This window comes from Carassius gibelio, chromosome B24, assembly GCF_023724105.1.
Source record: "Carassius gibelio isolate Cgi1373 ecotype wild population from Czech Republic chromosome B24, carGib1.2-hapl.c, whole genome shotgun sequence".
Lineage (NCBI taxonomy): Eukaryota > Metazoa > Chordata > Actinopteri > Cypriniformes > Cyprinidae > Carassius > Carassius gibelio.
This window is the reverse complement of record NC_068419.1, coordinates 12,040,261-12,064,245: the sequence shown is the minus strand read 5'-3', so window position 1 is coordinate 12,064,245 and position 23,985 is coordinate 12,040,261. Positions and strand designations below refer to the sequence as shown.

Here is a 23,985-nt window from a genome sequence, read left to right as displayed (position 1 = left end):
AGTTTGAAAGGAAAAAGTCGCAGAAAAAGTATGCAAAGAGTTTGTTTCTTTATTGGAACAGATTTGGGCAAATTAAGCATCATATCACTTGCTCACCAGTGGATCCTTTGCAGTGAATGGGTGCCGCCAGAATCAGTTTAAACAGCTGATAGAAACATCACAATTATACACAAGTAATCCATATGAATCCAGTCCCATAATCACATGAAGAGTTTTTAATAAAGAAATACATTTTTCATAAAATGTTAATAGATGGACTGGAGCCATGTGGATTATTGTGATATTTTTATCATCTGTTTGGAGTCTAATTCTGACGGCACCCATTCACTGCAGAGGATCAACTGCTGTAATGCTAAATTTCCAAAAATCTGTTCTGATGAAGAAACAAACTACATCTTGAATGGCTTAAGAGTGAGTAAATTTTCAGCAAATTTTCATTTTTGGAAGAAATACTCCTTTAACGTATAAAGAATAGATAACTTAATATAGAATAGATAACTCAGAATAAGATAAGAATATGTATCCATCTCACCTCCTATTATAGCTGAATTCCTGTTTACTCCATCTGGTATCACTCTTTCTTCATTGAAGGGGAAATCAGCACCTGTAGGAGATCATAATAATTATAATATTTGAATTGTATTTCAATAACTCTGATAGAGATGTGAAAACACTGAGAAGATAATTAATACTTTTCTCTATGCCAAATAAATTACAAGTAGATTATTTTTAGTAGATTATGTTGGTCAGATAAGTAAACATAATAATTTTATTTAAATTTCATTTAATGCACTAATGGACTTATAGCTGAATAAAGCATATTGGCCTTTACAGAAGTCATTTTTGTCCACTAACTGGCCATTGGCCTTTTTTGAATTTTGGTTCTGTGTCTGTTTTTCACATTTAAATCAGACTGAAATCAAAACAGTTAAGATGCACATTTAGAAGGGGTTTCTATAAAGTGGTTACAGCTGCTAGATCTCATTGGTCAGGTCAATGCAATGCAACGATGGAATCAATAAACTAGCATTGAAAATTAAATGTCTTTTACACCACATCCTGGGAAATGTCAGTTCATTTCGGGGACTTTAAGACCTTTTGAAGTTGTTTAAATGTGCTGACCTGCGTCTAGGTGCCACGGGTCGGTTGCAGCAGACATGGGTGGGATCGTGAGGGGTGAAGCTCCGCAGTTGGATTCCACCAGTTTACCCTGGTGAGAGACAGGAACAGAACCACGGGACCTGAGAGCGGCTTTCAGAGGAGCAATGCTGTTGAACTGCACTCTGGACAGGCAACCCACAAACCCAGGGGTGTTGTATTTTTCAATAATCACTGGATCAATGTACCCGGTTTCTGCAAGAAAAAGAGATACAGATACGTATCTAAAGTTAGACTAAGAGCAAGAGAATAATCAGCATCTAGATGTTTGTAATGTCAGACAGCCTGAAATACAAGATAACTGCAGAAAACTGATCCAAGCCTTGTTCCAGGAAATGTGTTCCATTTCACTGAAATAAAAGGATAAGATCAATGCATGTTCATGTATAATGTACATACATCAAATATGCATTACAGTGGCATCCTAAAATACAACCTTGAGGGAACAATTGTATATGAACAAAGAATCATTTTCACTTAAATTACAAACATGTTGTTATTAGTTTATAAGTGATTAATGATTTTATTTTGTTTTGATCCAGTGGTTTGTTTGTTAACTAAAAGTAAAACTATTAAAACTAGTTTGCTTAACTAAAATAAATCTGAAAAAAAAAAAAAAAGTTGATGAAAAGCTTAAATGAAAATTAGAAATGTTGTTGCATTGGCAACTACCTGAAATACTGTAAGTATTATACTGTAAGTATGTAAATGCTGTTGTTTTAAATAAAATAATTTATTAATATAAGTACTGAAATAATAATAAAAAAATCTGAATATAAATTAAATCTAACCTTAAATGCACATAAATTACTACTATGTGAACTAAATTAAATTTAAAACTGAAAATTAAAAAAAATACAGGCTAATTCAATAATTGTTAATCTTTTTTTATAATAGCATACAAATAATACTAAAATAACACTGATTGTTTCCCACATAAGTCTCACTTATGTGCCACTTTCATAGTATTTGTGCTCTTTCTGACAAGAGCGACCAGAACATTCTTCAAAACATCTTCTTTTATGCTCCACAGAAGAAAGTAAGTCATACAGGTTTGGAATGACATGAAGGAGTGTAAATAACAACAGAATTTACATTTTTGGGAGAAGTATCCCTTTAAACCTCGATTGCTTCTCAACAGTCCGATCTTTATATTCTATGATATTTAAATCTAAACAGCCGAGTGATCCTGTCATAAGAATAAAACCCAGTCCTCCGGCATTTTCATAAAACACTTTCTATTACACTTCTACTCTTTTCTCTTTCTTGTCTTCTCGTACCTTCAAAGTGCAGCAGAGATTTTGCCTCCTGAACCCCCTCCACCAAACACAGACAAAAGAGTCTGCACATTACAGACGAAACCACTTCAAACCTGTGTTTGTGAAGCCTCTTCAAAGCAGCTGCGGTGCGCAGCTAAATTCAGCATTCTCTCATCACAGCCAGGGGTAAAATACACACTATCTCTACAGTAAAAAAAACCCACATGAAAAACCCACCGTGAGAACAATAGATACAAACCCTAAGCGGTCTTCATATAAGGATGACGATTTTTTATTCATTAACCCTATCAAAATCTGATCTGCTTGAATATCAGTTTCAGTGATCTGTTTCACAATGTGAAACGACTGGGGGTAATAAGAAACAAAAGAGCTGTAGAGACGTTACATATCTGATGTGAATGATCTCATTAAATTCTATTATTGCCATTGCTTTAAATGACTAGAATATGAAATTACAGAGAGTAATGTGAGTGCATCTTGTCACGTGTGTGAAAGATGACACCAAAGCACAGCAAATCAAATCATTATCATTCTTGTCACATTCACATCCAAAATGAATTTAAAATGCAAATATTATCAGTGATTTAAAAGAACATATCTACTGCAGAACACCTGACTGGAAAACACATTAAAGCTTCAGTTCATGTTTGTTGTATGAAATATAACATGTTCTGCTGTGTATTGGTTCCTCAGAGGCGTGAAACGTGGCTGGAATATTTATGAGAATTGACTGATTGTTGCTGCTGCAAATTCAGTTGGAAAGCTCTGGAGATTTCCCTCTCGCTCTTCATGATGCTCTGATTATTAGAGACACGCTGCAGTATTTGCACTTACATTACCCCTTGTTTTGTGCAAACTGGACTTTCATTACATGGTTTTTACCCCCTTGATGACATGTTTTATACTGCAAGCAGCCACAGTTCTGCTTTCCACCGACATTAAGAGGGAGGAGGGATCAGTGCAGTTTCTTTGTTCCTCAACGGTGCAAACTTTAGCTCGAGTCATAGTTATGGGAACAAACAAACATCGATTTTCACAATTCCCTCTACAAGTTCATGCTTCTCTAAACACACACGTCCTGTTGTTTCTCTCCCTGTGACTGACTGATGAATTAAAGTAGACGATTAGAGGTGGTGCTCTGTGTCCTGTTGATCTTGGAGGGCGTATGGTGCTTTTAGTGTGGTGCAGAGCAATAAGATTCAGGTTAATTAGATTCAAGGTCAAGATCTGGCTGATATGAAGAACCGGTGGATGGTGTGACCTGAAAGTGGAGGTGGCGTCTCCCCCACCCAGCATCCCCACACCGCATTATTTCAGCATGCTTGTGTGCAGCGTATGATAAAATAAGACTGGTAAACTAAGGCATCCACAGCTGCAATTTTAGTTATATATTTGTGGTGAAAATACATTGTAAATATATGCTAAATATATGTTTTAAAAATATATAGAAACTGAAGCTCAGTGGAAAAAAAGAATAATAATTTTGACATAGAACATTTATTTAGTTTCAACCTTAATTTTTCTTCAAAAGTGACATATATTTTGTGTATATATTGAAATATATATAATTATATATAATTAATTTCATATTTATTTTATTTCATAGAAATTTCAAAACAATATATCGGTCAATACACACACACACACACACACACACACACACATACATGCAGTACCGTCACAAGGGCTGTGACAAGGGTGCGACCGCACAGGGGCTCACACCTCGCTCCTGGCCTGGATTTTATTTTGTTTATATAAAAAATGTATTACTATTTTTCCATCCATTTTGTCCTTTGAAAGACAAAAATAGTCATAGCTGATAGACAGTATAAGACTCTGTATAATAATGAGTAAAGCTGTTTGTTGTTAGAATGACAAAAAGTTTTAAAAGTTAAACTTTTAGGCTGGTCTGCCTCATGACTATGTAGTGATGCAAACTACTCAACTTTTTATTAAATTTCACCATTTTGAATTGAAAATAATGCAATCATGATTCATGTAAATCGTAAATGAACGTGACGAGACATTTGCGTTTTCGAGTAGACATACCAATAAAAGCGAATGTGAAAAAAAAAAAAATATTATATTCAAATAGTGTAAATTAATTACTACTTCATATGAGTTGCAAAAAATTATGAGTTTTGATGAGTTGCAAAAAATCATCATGCAGATTCAATAGCCTTTAATGCCATTAGAAATGTTCTAAAATGAGCATTTTTCTCATGCTACTATGTGTAGGTTCAGTAATTTCACTTTAATGGCAATGAATAGTTTCTTTTCTTTCCCATTAAACTAAAATAGCCGAACATAAACATAGGATCCTGAGAAAAAAAACATTTTAGAAGGAAATTTTAGATTAGAGGCTTACTTAGAGGCTTTTGCATCTTAACTCTTCATAAATAACTACAAACCTAGAACTTATTTTTACATTCTTATTTACTATTCTTATTTACTATTTAATTGCTTTATTATTATTATTATTATTATTATGCAGTAGATGACCGTGATTTGTGTGCAAGCATGTCAGTGAGCACGGCATCACAATTGATTATGTAAGAGTGTAAAAGTTGCGTTCGTTATTATAGCACCTACCACAACCCCCCCCCTCCATACACACACACAAATGCTTAAGGCCTCATATGTCAACTTCCAACAGGGCTTCACACTTCCGTTGCGATGCCTCTGCATACATGTATAGATAGATAGATAGATAGATAGATGTTCCTTACTGCAGTCACCACAGTACAGTATATCACTTCAAAAACATGTCACGCTGAGAAGAGATATGTAGAATTTTGCAGTGCAAGTTAAACTGCTATTTGAATACCCATACAATTATTTTAACAGCTCTTTTGTCTAAAAGCCGCTGAGAAACACTGAATTATTCAGAGACATTAAAGTAAACACTGCTATCCTGGTAAGGGCTATTATTGCAGGGGAGAGGCAGGGAAAGAGGGGGCAAATGACTTTTGATGGATGGGTTGGGAGATGGAGAGAAGGGGTGGGATGAAAGGGTTGCCATGGTAACAAATGAAAGCCGGTGTAGCAGGAGTGTGAGAGGACGTGGGAGATGCTGGACCAAAAGAAAAATGATAATGTGAATCACAATGACACTGTCAACACATATCATGATGGCTTTATATTTCATTTCACCTCATTATATGTCATCTTGCTATACTGCTTAGAGGCCAATCTTCAGATCTTGCTGCATGATGCACCATGTGCTAACAGACTGAGACAGAACAACACCTGTCCAACATCACGTGACAACAGGATCAGAGAGCAACCTCAGAAATACCCGCAGCACAGGAACGTTGCTCAGGAAACACACAGCTACATTCACTAAATGACTTATGCAAATCAAGTAATACTGCAAACATGCCCACAGCAATTAGTGCTGAACTCAATTTGCACAAAGAAATTCCCTCTTTGTGGAGCAGACTATTACAATCTGTCGACTTCACTGGGACAGTACAGCACCATTCCACTTTAGATCAGATACCTGAACAAATTTCAGCCAATAATGATGTGGAATAATGTTATCTGCATTAGGTGAATAAAGTGCAATCCATAATTGAAATAGTAAAGGTGGCCTTGTGTTCAAGTGTGAGTTCTCCAGAACTCCAGAAACTAATAAATGCAGCATATATATATTTATATATGCTACATTTATAAAAAAAAAAAAAAAAAAAAAAAAAAAAAAACATTAAACAATATTCCTGTAATGGAAATGTTGAATGTATTTATATAGTCTGAAAGAGAAATAAAAATGTGTATGTTTATATACACACACATACACATAAAATGCAGGTTTTTGTAATGAAATATATTGCACAAAAAATACAAAAAAAATAAATACATTTTGTGAATCCAGACCTGTATTTCTACTTATTCTTCAATCAGCCACCCTTGGAAGGTGCAAACACCACCTAATACTACCTGCACCACACACGTATTCCAGCAATGCAGACAATCTGCTTAACAGATCAATAACCAAACAATGCTACAATACATTCTGATTCTAATTCAATATTAGGAAGAGGAATACATAAATGACCACTGTGGGTGATCCAGACACACTAAACACATGTATGGAAACACAGTCTCACATGCTCATTCAATGCTGCAGAAAGCAAACATTACCTGTCAGACAAGCGTTTGATATCAGCTGTTTCTCACTTTCTTCCAAAATGCCAGCCTTCTTTTCTGTCAGTGTATGCTCCTCTCCACGCTGCGGATGCCTGTGTGTGTGTGTGTATATCTGCAGCTGGGGCTGGGTGATCATAGACTGCAGCCCCTCTCCTGTTCTGCACTCATTGATATCCTGCTGCAGCAACACCTGGAAACTGGATTCCACTGTCGTTTGGATCTGGAGCCCCCTCCATGCTGGATGATGACTGCACCCAGAGCTGTGCAATGAGCACAGAATAGCCAGTGACATCATCCATCTGTTCAACGAGGCTTTGATGGAGACCAGGTGGACTGCATCGGGATGACTTTCAGAGAATCTAAGCAAGTTTTTTTAGTGTCATAGAATATAATTCTGTTTTCTTGACATCATGCGTTCATGTCTGTTCTATTCTGCTATAGAATTTGTGTGGGAAACAGTGGTAAGTCAGTGGTAAAAACTTGCTCTGTCGCCTCTGGCTCTCAAAATTACTTTGACAGTTTTTTTTATTATAAAAAAAGCGTTATATAATGTTCAACATTATATAATATTTACATTTTAAGAATTAATTTTCCTTAAAAAAATATTTAAATAATATTTTAAACATTATATACATTTTTTAAGTGTAATGTAATTCTCTCCAGTGGCTGGTATATTTCCACTTGAAGAGTCACTCTAGTAATTTTATTTTAAAACAGGGAAAGTGTTTATTTATTTAATAAAATGTATTTTTTTTTAAATAATAAAATTATTGTTTGTTTGTAATCTATATTATCTAAATAATATTTTCAAGATATTATATTAATGTTTCATTAGTGCTGTCAAACGCTTAATCACAATTAATCATATCCGAAATAAGTTTTTGTTTACATATGTGTGTACTGTTTATATTATGTAAATATAAATATACTATATATACTAACATTTTAAAAATATATATTGTATGTGTGTTTATATATATATATATATATATATATATATATATATATATATATATATATATATATATATATATACACACACACACACATACATAATAAATATACATAATACACACACATACAGTAACGTGAGAAGATTTTTGCCCCCATTCCTGTTTTTTATTTTTATTTTATTTTTTTGCATAAATCACACACAAAAGAATCAGATCATCAAACTAATTTTATTATTACACAAAGATATTGCAAGTAAATACAAAATGTGTAAAAAAAGTTTTTGTTTTTACGTTTTAAATGATGATTTCATTTAAGGCAAAAAAGCTGTCCAAACCTTCCTGGCCCTACGTGAAAAAGTAATTGCCCCCTCCAGTTAAATCATGAAAGAACTGTGATTAACCAGATTATTATATGATTAACCTAAAGCGGAGTTAAATTTCACAAGCCGCACCCAGGCCTGATTACTGCCAAGAGTGCAACGATGACTCATCCAGGAGGTCATAAAAGGTCCCAGAACAACATCTAAATAACTCCAGGCCTCACTTGCCTCAGTAAAGGCCAATGTTCATGATATAACAATAAGAAAGAGACGACATCCATGAAGGAGTTTAGAGGCAAAAGCCATTGTTAACCAAAAAGAACACAAAGGCTCGTCTCACATTTGCCAACAAAATATCTTGATTATCCCCAAGACTTTTCCATATTCTGTGGACCGATGAGACAAAAGTATAACTTTTTGGAAGGTGTGTGTCCCGTTACTTCTGGCGTAAAACCAACACAGCATTTAATAAATAGATCATCATACCAACAGTTAAACACGGTGGTGGCAGTGTGATGGTCTGAGGCTGCTGTGTAGATTCAGGAATTGGAGGACTTGCTATAATTGGTGGAACCATGAACTCTATCAGAAAATCCTGAAGGAGAATGTCCAGCCGTCAGCTTGTGACCTAAAGCTCAAGTGCACTGGGGTTATGTAGCAGGACAAAGATCCCAAACACAGCAAGTCCACCTCTAAACGGCTCAAGGTTATGGAGTGGCCAAGTCAAAGTCTAGAATAAGATCAAAGACTATTGAATACCCAAGACATGTCACTTGTATAATTTTTAATTGGACAAAAACGCAATGCTCAATGTGGCCGCTCAATCACAGGAAGCCCCGCCTTCTGAATGAAAGAGCCAATCGGTAAAGTCAGTGTCACTGCAGCTGCTGTTAGAAGTCCCAGTTGCTATAGAAACAGTGAGCACCCTGAGAGGTGCACATATGCACTGGCTGATCTAGACTGAAAAATAAGCTTTTTATAACACTATTTAAGCAAAATGAATAACATTTATTACACAGTTGTTGTCAGATTACTTTGGTGATTTCAAATATGAAATTTAATTATAAACTTAGTTTTGGAGAATCTGGGCCCCTTCACAAAACATTTGATCTTACTAAGAGTTCTCCTAAACAGCAGTAAAAGTTTTTAGTTAAGAGTTTTCCTTTCTTAAAACTTATTCACAGAGCTGCTGAGACAAACTTTTCTAAGGCATAGACAGAAGCCTTAAGCTAAGAGTAAGGTAAGGGCGTGGTTGACCTTGTTGCTATGGATGATGTCAGCATACTTAATAACTATGCACACAGTGATTGGCTGATAGTCTCTGTAGCACAATATTGTAGTTGAAATATTGTAGCACAATATTATGTTGGCATATTTAAATAAAGGTTTTAAAATAAAAAAATGTAATTGCCACATTCAAATAAAGAAAATAAAGAAACTTTATTTTATATAAAAAAAAAAAACTTCATGGCACTGTACATTATGTAAACAAAAACGTTTATTTTGGATGCGATTAATTGTGATTAATCATTTGACAGCACTATATTTAATGTATTATGTAAATGTAAGCATAACATACATTTGAATAAAATACATTTTACTATACCTTTCACTAAAACTGGGCTGGTAAATTTCCATTGTTTTTAATTAAAGAACAAGTTAAAACTTCATTGTCTGTGGTAATTGACAGTTTGCGACAGATTTGCTCCATAGACAAATAGTAGAAAACTACACTAAATATCACTTGTGTCTGCAAACTACACACTCAGCTGTATGTGGTACGACAGTAAACACATGAGAGAGACTGAGTGAATAGTGTTTAGTCCTCAGGGAACATTAAGAGGCTATCACTCATCTAAATGAAATCTTTTGTGCTCCTTTCTAATGTAAATCGCCCCCTGGGGGTGTAGTCGGCTATAAATCTGTACATTATTCTTGTCTTAAATCGTCAGGGTTTGAGGGATATTCTCATAATTGGTACTTAATGACTGTGTCAAAACAGACTCAATGGAATCATTTTTTCATTGCAGTGATATTAGATTTATAAGCTGGTTCACACTTTAAAAGCAGACATGTGAAGCTTTTGTTTTTTTGTTAATGCAACAAATGAATTCTTATGTTAAAAATGCAATTCAAGCTGCTTTGTATGCTATATTTGTAGTCTGAATCTTTATCTTGAGGTGGGAGTGCTTGAATTCAAAAGCCACAGTTACATCCAGTTACACCCCAACCGAAGCACATAAGTGCAGGATGATGAATCATCTCACTATAGGAATCATGGGTGATGAGGCCGTTCAGACTGATGCTAGGATGGCATAAATCTCTTCACACACACCTGGACTGATGAATAGGACATCCGTTGGAGTAATTTAATTAGGAATGAAATCTCCTGACTGAGCCTGTTTAATGGTATGAAGGCTTTAGGGCAGAACACTGCAGCAGTGATTCCTGGTTTGGTGGTTTTAATCAACTGAAGAAACATCAAGAGATGAGAAGAAAAAAATTGAAAATTGAAAATAAAAGGAAAGCTCTTATTGAATGGAGTTTTTTACTCGAAACAATTTTATTTTTCTCCATAATTAATTAAGCTAATTGACATGTCAAATTACCTGCCCTAATATATATATATATATATATATATATATATATATATATATATATATATATATATATATATATATATATATATATATATAATTTGTGTTGTACTGTGTATTTTTGTATGTAGATACTGTATAAATACACACACATACAGGTATACATTTAAGAAATATATGTAATATATATTATATTTAAATTTATAAACCATATAAATCATATAGATATTTCTTAAATATATACATGTATTTATTTATACATATAAATATACACAGCACACAGACATATAATATGCAAGCACACTTCTAACATAAAATTTATTTTATATTAGATTTTAATTTGAATGCAAAGATAAATGGATATGAACTGTAAAACATACAAACAAATAAAAAAACATCACAATGACAAATATTCTTAAAGCAATAGGTTTCCCGGAGGTCTGAAGTATATGAATAGAATCTGAGAAAAAACAGTTAAGTTAAATTTGGTGTCTGCAGATTTGCACAGAAAGCACTGAAAAACTGCCAGGAGAAAAACAACATAAAAATGGGAGAATCTCATTTTGTTGCATTAAGGAAACAGCCAGGCACGGAAGCACATAACCTTCAGTGATGCTTGACAAAAGGATTTCAAAGATATTTGAGAAGGATAAGCAGGCATTTACCTCCCACCTGCTATGCTCACTTTGAAAACAACCTGCACAAACCTGCGGAATCACTGCAAACTCATTTAACACAAGGCAACCTCTTCAAAAACAACTGGGATTATCAGGGATTTAAACTCATACAACAGCTAATATTAGTAAATAAGTAATTTATCTCCTTCATGGGGAGTAAGATGAGATGGAATGAGTGAGATTCAAAACATGCAAACTTGCCAAATTGAATGTATCATATCTGAGTCATTTTCTCCCTGTAGAGTTTCCCCTTTCTCCTTCAACCCTTTCCCTTCATTATCCTGCAGTGGGAGCCTGTCAAAACTGTGGAACAGACTTCAAAGGCGTCCTACATTTCCTCTAAAAAAGTATTCTTTCTTTTGCTCTGAATATTCTGTGTTGAATCTAACTTTGGACATATCTGTAAAGGAATAAATTTTTTGACGCATCCAAACTCACATGTCTCAAACAATTATTGAGACTATCAACATAATTGAAGTATTCTTTTTTTTTTTTTTATAATTAATGGAAGGAATAAAGAAGTATTCTTCACTTTATAATAACAATGAATTTATATGACTTTTATAGTTTGTAATTAATTTTTTAAAACTTGGAAATAGGCATTTTACACCCTGATAAATTAAACAATTATTAAGCTCAATAATGCGGCCGAAGTTGTGCTTAAGTCATTGAAAGCAGGGCCATCCACATACTTCCTACTAATTTCTGACGGCAGTAACCCTACAAAATTTTGGTTGGAATCTTCTTTCGTGCAACAGTGCTTAATGTTCTCTAATTTTGATCACTTTGTTCTTAACAAAATTTACGTTTTTTTGCTGAAATGCCTTGGTTATTTTGTCAAACATGTTAGTATACCAGTGGTATACCTACACCTAATATTCCTTCAAATTTTGAGCATTGAAGATTAACAATATTTCAGAAAAAAATTAAGTATTTATTAGGGATGCACGATAATATCGGCACAACATCGGTATCGGCCGATATAAGCTTAAAATAACCATCATCGGCATCGGCCGATATGAATATTTCTGCCAATGAGCCAAACCGATAGGGGGGCGTGTGCGTGCGCGACGACCATGAAAGTAGCTTGAGCTCCAAAAACTTAAATTTACAACATGTCAGCTGTGTGGAGGCATTTCGAGATCTGTCAAACAGATAACAAAGTTGCTATTTGCAATATTTGTAAAGCACAAGTGATGCGAAGAGGCGTAAAACAACAGTCTTTCAACACTACAAATATGATTACACATCTTAAGAGCCGTCATCCTGAGCAGCACCAAGACCTGTTTTTCAGGTGTGAATGTCTGTCTACATTTGTAAAATAATCAATTATGGTAGAATCAGTAAAGAAGAGGTACATGGATTTCTCTTCAGTAAAATTAAAGTTTAAATATATCAGACGAAAAATTTGTATATATATCGGTATCGGCCAAAATTATTTTGAAAATATTGAATATCGGCCAAAATCCAATATCGTGCATCCCTAGTATTTATAAGTTGTTCTCTAATTTTGATCTTGCACTGTGTGTGTGTGTGTGTGTGTAAAAAATAAATGACATAAAATATGAACATATACATAAAATAAATAATTTAAAAAGGCAATCATTAACAGAAAAATTGAAATAAGTAATATGATTGCAGCTTCAATCTTGATTCTGTTGCTATAGCTTGTTTTAAACCTTGTTTTGTTTTATTTTAAATTATTTTAAGCCCTCTTGCAAAGGTCTCCTGCTTGAGAAGCACTACTCCAGAGGATCTGAGTGTCATAAGACAGCACTGGTGCAGCACCACCCACAGAGAACAAAGAGCAGCCACATCAGCCCTTCTGCCCACTCAGAAACCTCTGATGAAAGGCCTCTCCACTCATCCAGGACAAAGCCGCCTGTGAGAGCACACCGGGACGGAGGCTGAATTCTGATAGCGGGGTGGGGTTGGTGAACTGCACTGCTTCGTCAGTACAGAGTTAAGATCCTCACAGCCATGCGGCTCAGCTGGAGGCGGAGCCTGTGATGGAATGCTGAATACTAATGTCTGATGCAGCCTCCAGGGGCCATAAAGCACATGGTCATTTAATTAGCTTTATCTCATCGCCAATTACTGTAAATTCACATAGTTTAGTGTGTGCTGAGTGGGTGATAATGTGATGGCTGTCGGTAACAGTGCGTGATGCTTTGAGATATCTGGTGATACAAAGTGATGCTCGATTCTCTGAAGGACAAAATAAATGAAATTATGTGTAGACACTAGACCAAACATCTTTTAATGTAAATCGATGGGATTCCGTTGGCTGTTTTTATTATCTGCTAAGTTAAATACTATAAGTCTAACTGTTTAGAAAGTTAGCACACATCTTCTCAGCAAAGAACATGATTTAAAGGAATAGTTCATCCAAAAATGTAAGTTTGCTGAAGATTTATTCACCCTCAGGCCATTCAAGATATAAATGATTATTATTGTGATTATTGATTATTTTGCTTATTAACAAAAACAGCTAGAACACTTACAAACAAATACGTCTGTGGATTCTGATGTGAGTGCACAACAGAGAATGGCTTTTCACTGGAGGAAGCATTATTATGGATTATGGATTTATGGATTATGGATTTAGCCTTATTTTGTCCAGAAAAGACGGTTTAAAATTTAAACACCTCGTTTCTTACAAAAATACAGATTCAGACTTCACAATGTTTTTATCATTTGTTCAGATTATTATTCTGACGGCACCCATTTCCTGCAGAGGAACAGTTTTGTGAGCAAGTGATTTAATAAATTTAATGTGTTCCAATAAAGAAAACATTTCCTTCAAGGTATCATTCCTAACTGTGAGGTCAAAAACTGGTTTTAAGATGTTCAGAATAAACCACTGAAATAAAACAAAAACAAAACATGTGTTTGCTTTAACAAGACACAATAAAAATAAAAAAAATATTTCATATAAAAAGCAAACTGATTTTTTCTTTCTTTCTCAAAATCATCCTCTTGCAGATGACCTTGATATAGCAAGATTCAGTATTGATCAAATCAGTCTCCTAGTGCCATTGAAAAGACTAAAGTCTGGCACCAGAGGAGAGATGGAGAGGAGAGACAAGAGAGATCCAGACCTCATGTGGTTTCTCAAGAGCTCAGACTGCTGTATCATCAACATCTCTGCCAGCAGAATATCAAATGAACAAAGTACTACATACTGCCCTTTCCTCCTGACCCAAACAAACTTATTTTATTATTGGGTTTGTTAAAAATCTACGCATTTAAGCATATAATTAATTAAATATGCTGAACTGATTGAATATGACTGTGCAAAATAAATGATGTGGTGTAATTTCAGCGATAACTGTCAAACATATTAGTCATTTTAGGCATTCTAAAAATCTTTCAGCTGTTATGTGTGTGTCTCTGTGTATGTGCGTCTATACACCCTAATTATTACAAATTTGAATGAGAAAAACACTACTATGCACTGCATCACCCTGACACATATAAAGTACCTAAAGACAACAACATAATCACAAATACTGTATGCTTTCAGCCATTTTCTCCTCTTCTAGTCTTATTGCTCCGATTCCCTAAAATGCAATTATGGTCCGGAGACACAGATAGCAAACTCAGCTCAATGTCCAATTAGCCTGATTCATGAACACTGTACAGGCTCTGAGAGGAACTTATATCTGGATGCTTAAATGAGCTTCTGCTCCACTCACGAATCCCTGCAGTTCTATCCTGCATCAGCCAACACAGAAAACAATCTCCTGAACAAATGGAGGATGTCAGCAGTCAGTGTTTCCTGTCACAGCGCTCATGGAGTTCACAGACTAACTTTCACTTCTTTTCAGGTCTCAATGTCAGGGGTTCTTGTTTTCTATAACAAGCTGTCTTGATTCATTCTGAGCATGTAGGCATGACAGATTGAGGTTGCCAGATCATCAACTTACTCATTGCCCAGAAACTCCCACGTGCTCTCTTTAGAATGAACATTTAATTCACAGTGTTTGACATAATCTAAATTCATCTTAGGGTTGGATATGAAATGTAACTTGAAATCATTTGCAGCATTTTAAAGCACTGTAGGTTTTCACACCATGAAGGATGTTCATGTTCAGTCGAGAAAGCATTAGCAAGAATGTGTTGTAAAAACAACAAATCATACTGCAATGTTTTGAAACCTACTGTATGTCTGTTTTCTATTTTGCATGTTCCCCTTTTGTAAATAATAATTAACAAATAAAATAAAAAAAGTAATTACAATTTCAATAAAAAAGTAATAACAAATACAAGGAAATAAAAAATCCTTACTGTTGAGCCCTGCTTGTATGTTTTTGTCAGGTATTGGTAAGGGAGGAACTCAGGTGCAGACAGGGATTCTCAAACAAAGGGTTTATTACAAAAAGGGGAAAACAAAACCCACGAGGGGGAAAACAACAGCTAGGGCAGGAACTAAACAACTTAACAGGGCAGGATTGATAAGACAAACAAACTCTTGACACTAACTACAAACACTCACGGTAATACAAGGACTTCAGAGGGTACAGCACAATCTCACACACGATCACATAAGTAGAACACATCTGAGAAACACAATGAACCGACGCAGGACAGAGCACACTAGGAGATCTAAATAGGGGGAACAATTAAGACACGACAGGTGTTACAGATAGGACAATCACGACACGACTAGGATAACAAGGGGGGCGGGGCAAGGGAACGAGACAACACAAGCACATGGCCCAAAGACAAGGCCATGCGCTTGTACACAAAACACGGGTCTGTCATGATCCTGCCTCAAGACTAGGAAAAATCAAGGACACGAGGGCAGAATCATGACAGAACCCCTCCCTTAAGGAGCGGCTTCCAGACGCTCCTCAAGGGAACATCAAACACGGGACACGACTGACATGACAGACTGGGACACAGACACAAACCAACAGGACATGACAAATAACAACAAAGGCAAACATGAGTACACAACGGCAGGGTTGGGGTGACAAATCAAAAAAAACAAACAGGGAAGGGGAGGGGGCGGGACCACAAAGTTCATGGGGGACAGACCAGGGCGGGTGGGTGGGGTAGGAATCCTAGGAGGACAGGACGAAGGCTGACGACGGGGGGTACGGGCAGGTCTGGGTGGTGAGGGGCGGGGAGGGTTCTCGGGATAACTGACAGGAGCAGACACAGGACGCGGGGCAACACTTACGGGACGCGGGGCAACATCAACAGGACGAGGGGCGACTACATCTACAGGACGAGGGGCGACTACATCTACAGGGCACGGGGAGACAACATCTACAGGGCACGGGGAGACGACAGGACACGGGGATACAACATCTACTGGACACGGGGGCACATCAACGGGACACGGGGCCACATCAACAGGACACGGGGCCACATCAACAGGACACGGGGCCACATCAACAGGACACGGGGAGACAACGGCTGGACACTTAGGACTTCTGGGGACAGGGTCAGGGGACAAAACAGGACTGACGGGGACTTCTAAAATTTGGACAAGACGGGACAAATAATCAGAAAAAGCTTTAGCAGCTAGGATAATAGGCAGCTCCTTATGGGATGAGACCGACTGTACAAGAGTCTTTGCTGCAGAGTCGGCCGCGGCTCTCTCCTCCGCTCTCACGACTGCAACTCTCTTCTCTGCCGGCTCGGGCACGCTCACCGCTGCCGGCTCGGGCACGCTCACCGCTGCTGGCTCGGGCACGCCAGCTCGCTCCGCTGCTGGCTCGGGCACGCCAGCTCGCTCCGCTGCTGGCACGGGCACGCCAGCTCGCTCCGCTGCTGGCACGGGCACGCCAGCTCGCTCCGCTGCTGGCACGGGCACGCCAGCTCGCTCCGCTGCTGGCACGGGCACGCCAGCTCGCTCCGCTGCTGGCACGGGCACGCCAGCTCGCTCCGCTGCTGGCACGGGCACGCCAGCTCGCTCCGCTGCTGGCACGGGCACGCCAGCTCGCTCCGCTGCTGGCACGGGCACGCCAGCTCGCTCCGCTGCTGGCACGGGCACGCCAGCTCGCTCCGCTGCTGGCACGGGCACGCCAGCTCGCTCCGCTGCTGGCACGGGCACGCTCACCGCTGTTGACTCGGGAGGAGACAGGGTCACAGGACCGGCAGGCCCCTTCTTCTTCCTCTTCCTCCTCGGGCGTGGTGCAGAGGCTACAGCTGGGTCAGAGGCGGGTTGGGGGAGTTTGGTCTCGGACAGGGCAGACTCGGACGCCGAAGACTCTGAAGCCGACTCCCATGAAAACCGTCTCCCTCGTTTCATGGGGAGACTGCTGGCTGAGGAGGGCACCTCAGGACTCTGGGAGGGGCTTGCCTGACCCCCCAGGGTTGCCACGGCCAGGACACGACCCTCCGGGATCGCCGGCAGCTGGGTAGGTGGGGACCTCTGGGGCTCCTCCTCTCGCCCGCTCACTCCGGAACGACCTCCCCTGGTCCCCCGGAACACCACAAGGCGAGAGCCCTCAAAACAATCTCGCTGGCTGGCTGATGCCATCCAGCATTGCCTCCTGTCTGCTGAGTTCCTTGGTGGTCGGTTCATTCTGTCAGGTATTGGTAAGGGAGGAACTCAGGTGCAGACAGGGATTCTCAAACAAAGGGTTTATTACAAAAAGGGGAAAACAAAACCCACGAGGGGGAAAACAACAGCTAGGGCAGGAACTAAACAACTTAACAGGGCAGGATTGATAAGACAAACAAACTCTTGACACTAACTACAAACACTCACGGTAATACAAGGACTTCAGAGGGTACAGCACAATCTCACACACGATCACATAAGTAGAACACATCTGAGAAACACAATGAACCGACGCAGGACAGAGCACACTAGGAGATCTAAATAGGGGGAACAATTAAGACACGACAGGTGTTACAGATAGGACAATCACGACACGACTAGGATAACAAGGGGGGCGGGGCAAGGGAACGAGACAACACAAGCACATGGCCCAAAGACAAGGCCATGCGCTTGTACACAAAACACGGGTCTGTCATGATCCTGCCTCAAGACTAGGAAAAATCAAGGACACGAGGGCAGAATCATGACAGTTTTTTGTCTAACGGCAAGAAGTTGAAAACAATGTCGGAAACTTTTGTTGAAAATCAGGTCAGTCAAAACAGGAGCATCACAAACTCTTGCTTTCCACTGCACAAAAAGCATCAACGGATACTTAAAGTAGGATGTTGCTATCACAGAGCTCTTAGCCACATGTCAACGGCATTATGGAACCACAGCTGTTCCACCAAAATATGTTAAGGTAAATATTCCATGACAAACAGCTTGCAGGTCAAGCATGGACATTGCCTCAAGCAGGACATGCTGAAAGAGTGTGTCTTATTGATGTGAAAGGGGTCTCCAGCCATAAATGATTGATGAGGCAGGTAGGGCAGTGGACCGTTTCAGCATGAATTGATGCAGAGGCTCCAGAGACTGAACAGGAAGACAGCACATTCTGATAGACACGACTGAGATTATGTGGACAGGAAAGAAGATTAGAAGTTTTCTGATGGACCAGTACATCAGATTCGTCTGAGAGATGAAACCATCCATGATTTTTGCTAAAAATTAACCATGCCACCAGGCTTTGAGTGTTTGTGTGGCAGGTGTTTTTGGCGTGTCAGCAGGCAGCGCTGAATCGAGTATAATGGGCTCTGGTTGGTGCCTCATCTTTATTCATTGAAGAATGTGTATGTCTGTTACATGCCTCCAGGTGAGAGACCTTTAAGACACTGACATCTTTAGAGGCCATTCAAGGACACTGTGGACTGGCAGAAAGAAACTATATTCATGACTTTCTGTGCCCCCAGAGTTCACAAAGCAATGTATATAATCTCCTTCACATACTGTACTTCCAATGTGAATTGCATTAGTAATTCTACTAATTCCTACTAATTCTGTGCAATAAGTTGTAATTTGTATATGCAAAAATTGTTGTAATTTGAACAAGCATTCAGCATACCACAGTATCTACAGATTTAATACTAAATTATAAATTATTAATATTATGCCATACAGTATATGCGCTAAAATCATAGTCCCACAGAGTTATCTATTAGTACCACCTAGTGGCTCAACTGAGGCAATACAGTTTTCTAATACTAATTTCTGTCTGCACTCTGCACCAACTCACAAATGACACATTTCTTTTTGACTTTCTAAGGGTTTTAGTTTTCAGCTCTTAAAGGATAAAAGATCAGAAATAGACAGAAAAGAGAAAAAATATTGGTAACGCTTTACTTAAAGCTGCAGTCCGTAACTTTTGACGCTGTAGCGGTTACTAAAACAGAACTGAATGCGTCTTGCGGAAGAACATTGTAGCCGGAGCTACTTGTCTCTGTATATGTCTATGACGAATCACGTAGGTACTGGGCTACTCCGCAGCGGTACCTACCCGAACCAGTCTAAAATAGTGCGAATATAAACATTTATTATAGGTCTACCGTGACGATTGAGAATAAGCCAAAAACACATTTTGGAAAATGGATTGATGCTGTACTCGATTTTTATATACATTTTGAAAACAACAAAAGTTATGGACTGCAGCTTATGTGCCTAAAGCATTATAAAGGGTTATTAAAGGGTATAATGCATTATAATTATTCATAATATGTGTTGTAATGCATTATATTTTGTCGTAAATAATTATAACCAAATTTCACATGCATATATAGTGTTACAATACATTGATGTTATAATGTATTAACTGTGGTCACAATTATTCATGAGATTGTACAATGCATTATAAGGTGCAGTACAAGGCATAATTAATGCATTAAAACTACTTTTATACTGTATTATACCTAAAGGCTTTAAGTAAAGTGTTACCAAAATATTATGTGGATACTAATCGTCAACCTATGCTCAGGTTTTACAATCAAACTCACAAATGCAATTTGTTGTTAATAAAGTGGAACAAAAATCATTTGAGGTTACAGGTTAATCCAAGCCTGGGGGAGTTTGCAAAGGAACAGAAAGCGCTTACCAAAGACTTTACCCAGGAAGAGTAACTTGACCAGGGTGAACTGTGTGTCTGATGCTTCTGGGAGGGTGTAGCTGACGGGAGGATAATGATCCAGCTAAAAGACAGGTAGTAAGGAAAGAAAACAGAAAGACACAGAAGCTAAATTATATACAAATGTCTGTTGCTGGTGGTCAAGTACAAAATGCCCATGCAATTAATATTTCTCTATAGTGAGCAATGGTTCCATCTACTGGCTAAATATTACATCACTGACCATACAACAAGCGCCAAACCATTTCCAAGTCACTCATTTTTTTTTTTTTTTTTTTTTACATATTTAATAAAACGTATACATTTTATATAATGTACTATATATATAACTGATATAAAACATAATTGAAATACATCAAACCTTATTTCAAAGTATTTAATAATAATAATAATAATTTTATTTAACAAATAATAATAATAATAATAATTTAAATTAATAGAACTATATTCAGAAAGATAATTTACTTTTACTTATTGCACAGCAGTATTTTAAATATATAGAACAATAAAATGCACAATATAGGTAATTTTATTATTATTAATATATATTTGAAACCTTTGCTTCCAGGTACATGTAGAGTTTAAAAAGTTCAGGGCTCGACCAACATTAGATTCATATTTGTGTGTTTTTATATATAGTCACTTTCATTTATGCATTTACACTAGTCAAACAAAGTAGCTTAATTTGTAGTATAATAATTAGTATTATTTACATACCATTATAGTTTTTATGAATATTCTGAATTAATTAGTCATTATTTAAAATATTTATATTGTCGGTTTTCATTTGAATTACTAACTTTTTAATGTCAATTTTTTATGCTTAATGTTACTTCTGTTTCAGTTTTAATTAATTTTTAGTTACTTATTTTCAGTTAATAATTTTAGTGCTTCAAGTTCTTGGGGAATATTTATATTTTATTTCAGCTTTATTTCAATTAACATAATTGAATTTCAAATAATTATAACAGTATTAGTTTTAGTTAATGATAACCCTGGCTTGATATAGGCCTAATTTAAAAAATATTCTTCTTATTTTTCAGTCCAAAGATCATGCTGATATGGGGTAAGACGGCATCAGTTGAATGCAACCACACGCACATGCTCACACACATTCGGTGACAGCTTTAATTACCCTGTTTCTGCTGATTCACTGGCACTCCTAATTAGCATGAGGCATCTCAGCCTCGGTATTAAAAAGAATTATTTCCGCTAAATTACTTTTTTGTGCTTGAAGATACGGCTGCTCTCTCAGACTCCTCTGTGTTGTGAAAGTGGTGCTCTCATCGCGGTGCACTGCCGTGAATACAAATTAGCCTCAAAGAAAGAAACAGAGACTCCAACACAATAGCGTTTGTCTGACATATTTCAGCTCTAATTTGTTCCACTGATGTGACGGACTGATAAATGCAAGCATGTTTATTCAGACGCCTCCCAGGTGCATTTGTGCTGGGTAAATCAAGCAGGGGAAGCCCTCCCTCAACGCTGCCGGCAGTCTCCAGACCTCATCCAATTACATTGTCCAATCTCAGAAGACCTCGTGGGCTTGTGTTTCTGCCGCTGCTAATGGAGGAGGGTGTGTTGCCATTCGTCGATGGGATAATGTGACCAAATTAAATTGCTTTCAACCTGTTTACCTCTGAAACTAATGGGCAGCAGTGATGGCGGGATGAGACGGAGAGAGGGACTGTCCCTTGTGGTGCTGCGGCCCCATTCTGACTCGGCTAGTGCTAATGAGCCCTGCTGTGGGCCTATAATTAATCTCCATCCAATGAGCCTCCTATCTGACAGGGCCCTGCCTGCACTGCGGCCACCCAGAGAAGGGGCACTCGTCCTGGGAGGCGACAGCCAGATCCCCCTGGGGCGTCCGCTGCTCTGACAGCACAAGCTGAGTTATAGCCGCAACCCCACTGAGGGAATAACTTAGAGTTACAGCAAATAAACACAGGAGATAAATGAAAAAACAAACAGGATTGATAGAAAAGAGAGTGGGAGATATGAGTCGTTCTAAGAAATCAGTTTTAGAAATGTGCATTTTTAGGATTTTTTTTTTTTTATATTGAAACATTCCGAATCAAAATTGTTGCTGATAGGTTATGGCATCCTATTGCTCACCATTCAACCAAATTAACAACAAAAACAACTAGGAAGATTAATAAATAAGAAAAATCAAACCGTAGCTGTCTCGATCTGTGCTGGGAAGAGCACGGAATGAAGAACAGGGAGACTTGGAGTACATAAACAGTTCTTTATCCTGGGAAAGACGGGAATTCCATCCCATCCAACAAGTAGAACGGACAAAGGAAGACTGAACAAACAGGATCTTAATAACATGGGGTAATTACTAAACAGGTGCAAGGAATTATAATCAACTGAAACCAGAAAAGGAACATGACCAAATAAGGAAACACAGGAAGGCACATAGGGAGCAGAACACACACAAAACACCTGACAGAGTCTGACATTACTCTCTCTCCTGGAAGAGAGGGGATGGGTACTCTGGAGGTCCCTTTGGACAGACGATAGGCGGTACCTGTTTAGATGCCATGGCGGAGCAGGCAGCTCGGGTAGCCATGGTGGATTGGGGAACTCAGGAGGCCATGGCAGTGCAGCATCTGAGGCAGCCCCAGCCCCCACCCCAGCCTCTATGGCTGGAGCTATCTACACCCCCCCCCCCCAAATACTTGGGGAAAATAACAGCCTCCAAAGACCTCCATGGGCTTAACTGGTGATCAGGAGCCCTCCCTGGTCTTAACGGGGAATTAGGAGCCCTCTCTGGGCTCAACAGGGAATCAAGAGCCCTCCCTGGGCTTAACTGGGGATCAGGAGCCCTCACTGGGCTTAACTTGGGGACTGGGAAACATTCACAAGGAGCAGGCACTGAAAGGGCGCTCTGGAGGAGCAGGAACTGAAAGGGCGCTCTGGAGGACCAGGCACAGAACTGCGCGTTTGAAGAGCTGGCATTGGAGTGTGCTCTGGGGCTGGAGCTGACCCCCTTTTCCTACTCAGGTTTCTTCTTTGACTGTGGAACCGCCGGTTTTTACATTGGCGTGGCCGGAGAGCTTATCTGTTGAGAGGCATCTTGACTTCCAAGCTTCCGAGGACCGCAGGGGAGCTTCGGAGGACAGCAAGGAATTTGGGGTTGGGGTGGTGGTAGGAGCTGTAAGAGAGGTATGTGCTGGTTCTCGGCATGGAGTGAGCTGAGGAGACATGCCGCATTTCAGCGGGAGCTGGATGATGAGGATGAACCTTCCTTTACTACTTCAACTTCGAAGTCGGAACCGTTTAAGAAAAGCACAAGATTAATCAGCTCGCTCAGGGGAAAATCAACCAGCTGAAGATATTCTGTCATGATCTGTGCTGGGAGGAGCGAGGAACCAGGAACAAGACTTGGAGTACATAAGCCAAGTACATAAGTCTTTAATCCTGGGAAAGGCAGGGGAATTTCACAACATCCAACATGTAGAACCAATAAAGGAAGAATGAACAAACAGGAACTTAATTAAAAGGGATAATTACTAAATACAGGTGTGAAATTAAAATAAAAAAGTTATTGAAAATTTTTCATAACCACCAATTTTACAGAAATGGCGTTTAAAAAATAACTATGTTTTATGTTGAATCTTTGAATGGAAAAATATTGGTAATTCTCACTTTGTTCACAAATCTCATAGGTTAGAATACATCACATCAAGTTATCAGATCTGATGTATTTTCACACATCTAGAGCTCAAATGGGATCCAAATATTGCATACAATTAGAAGTCCACACAGCTCCTAGTGTTCTCCAGTGGAAATGGATGATTTCTGGACTGTTGCTGGTCAGATATGGTGAAA

At 38.4% G+C, this 23,985-nt stretch overlaps 1 protein-coding gene across 1 annotated transcript in view; it reads right to left on the bottom strand.

Annotated features, from left to right (window-relative positions):
- cntnap2a (contactin associated protein 2a) overlaps positions 1-23,985 on the bottom strand; it is a 337,198-nt gene that overhangs the window by 2,644 nt on the left and 310,569 nt on the right. The window contains exons 21-23 of the mRNA XM_052596190.1: positions 20,119-20,212; positions 1,123-1,353; positions 533-604 (exon numbers count right to left, since the gene is read on the bottom strand). Of these exons, the coding sequence (XP_052452150.1) occupies positions 533-604; positions 1,123-1,353; positions 20,119-20,212 (397 nt within the window). The remainder of the gene's footprint in view (positions 1-532; positions 605-1,122; positions 1,354-20,118; positions 20,213-23,985) is intronic.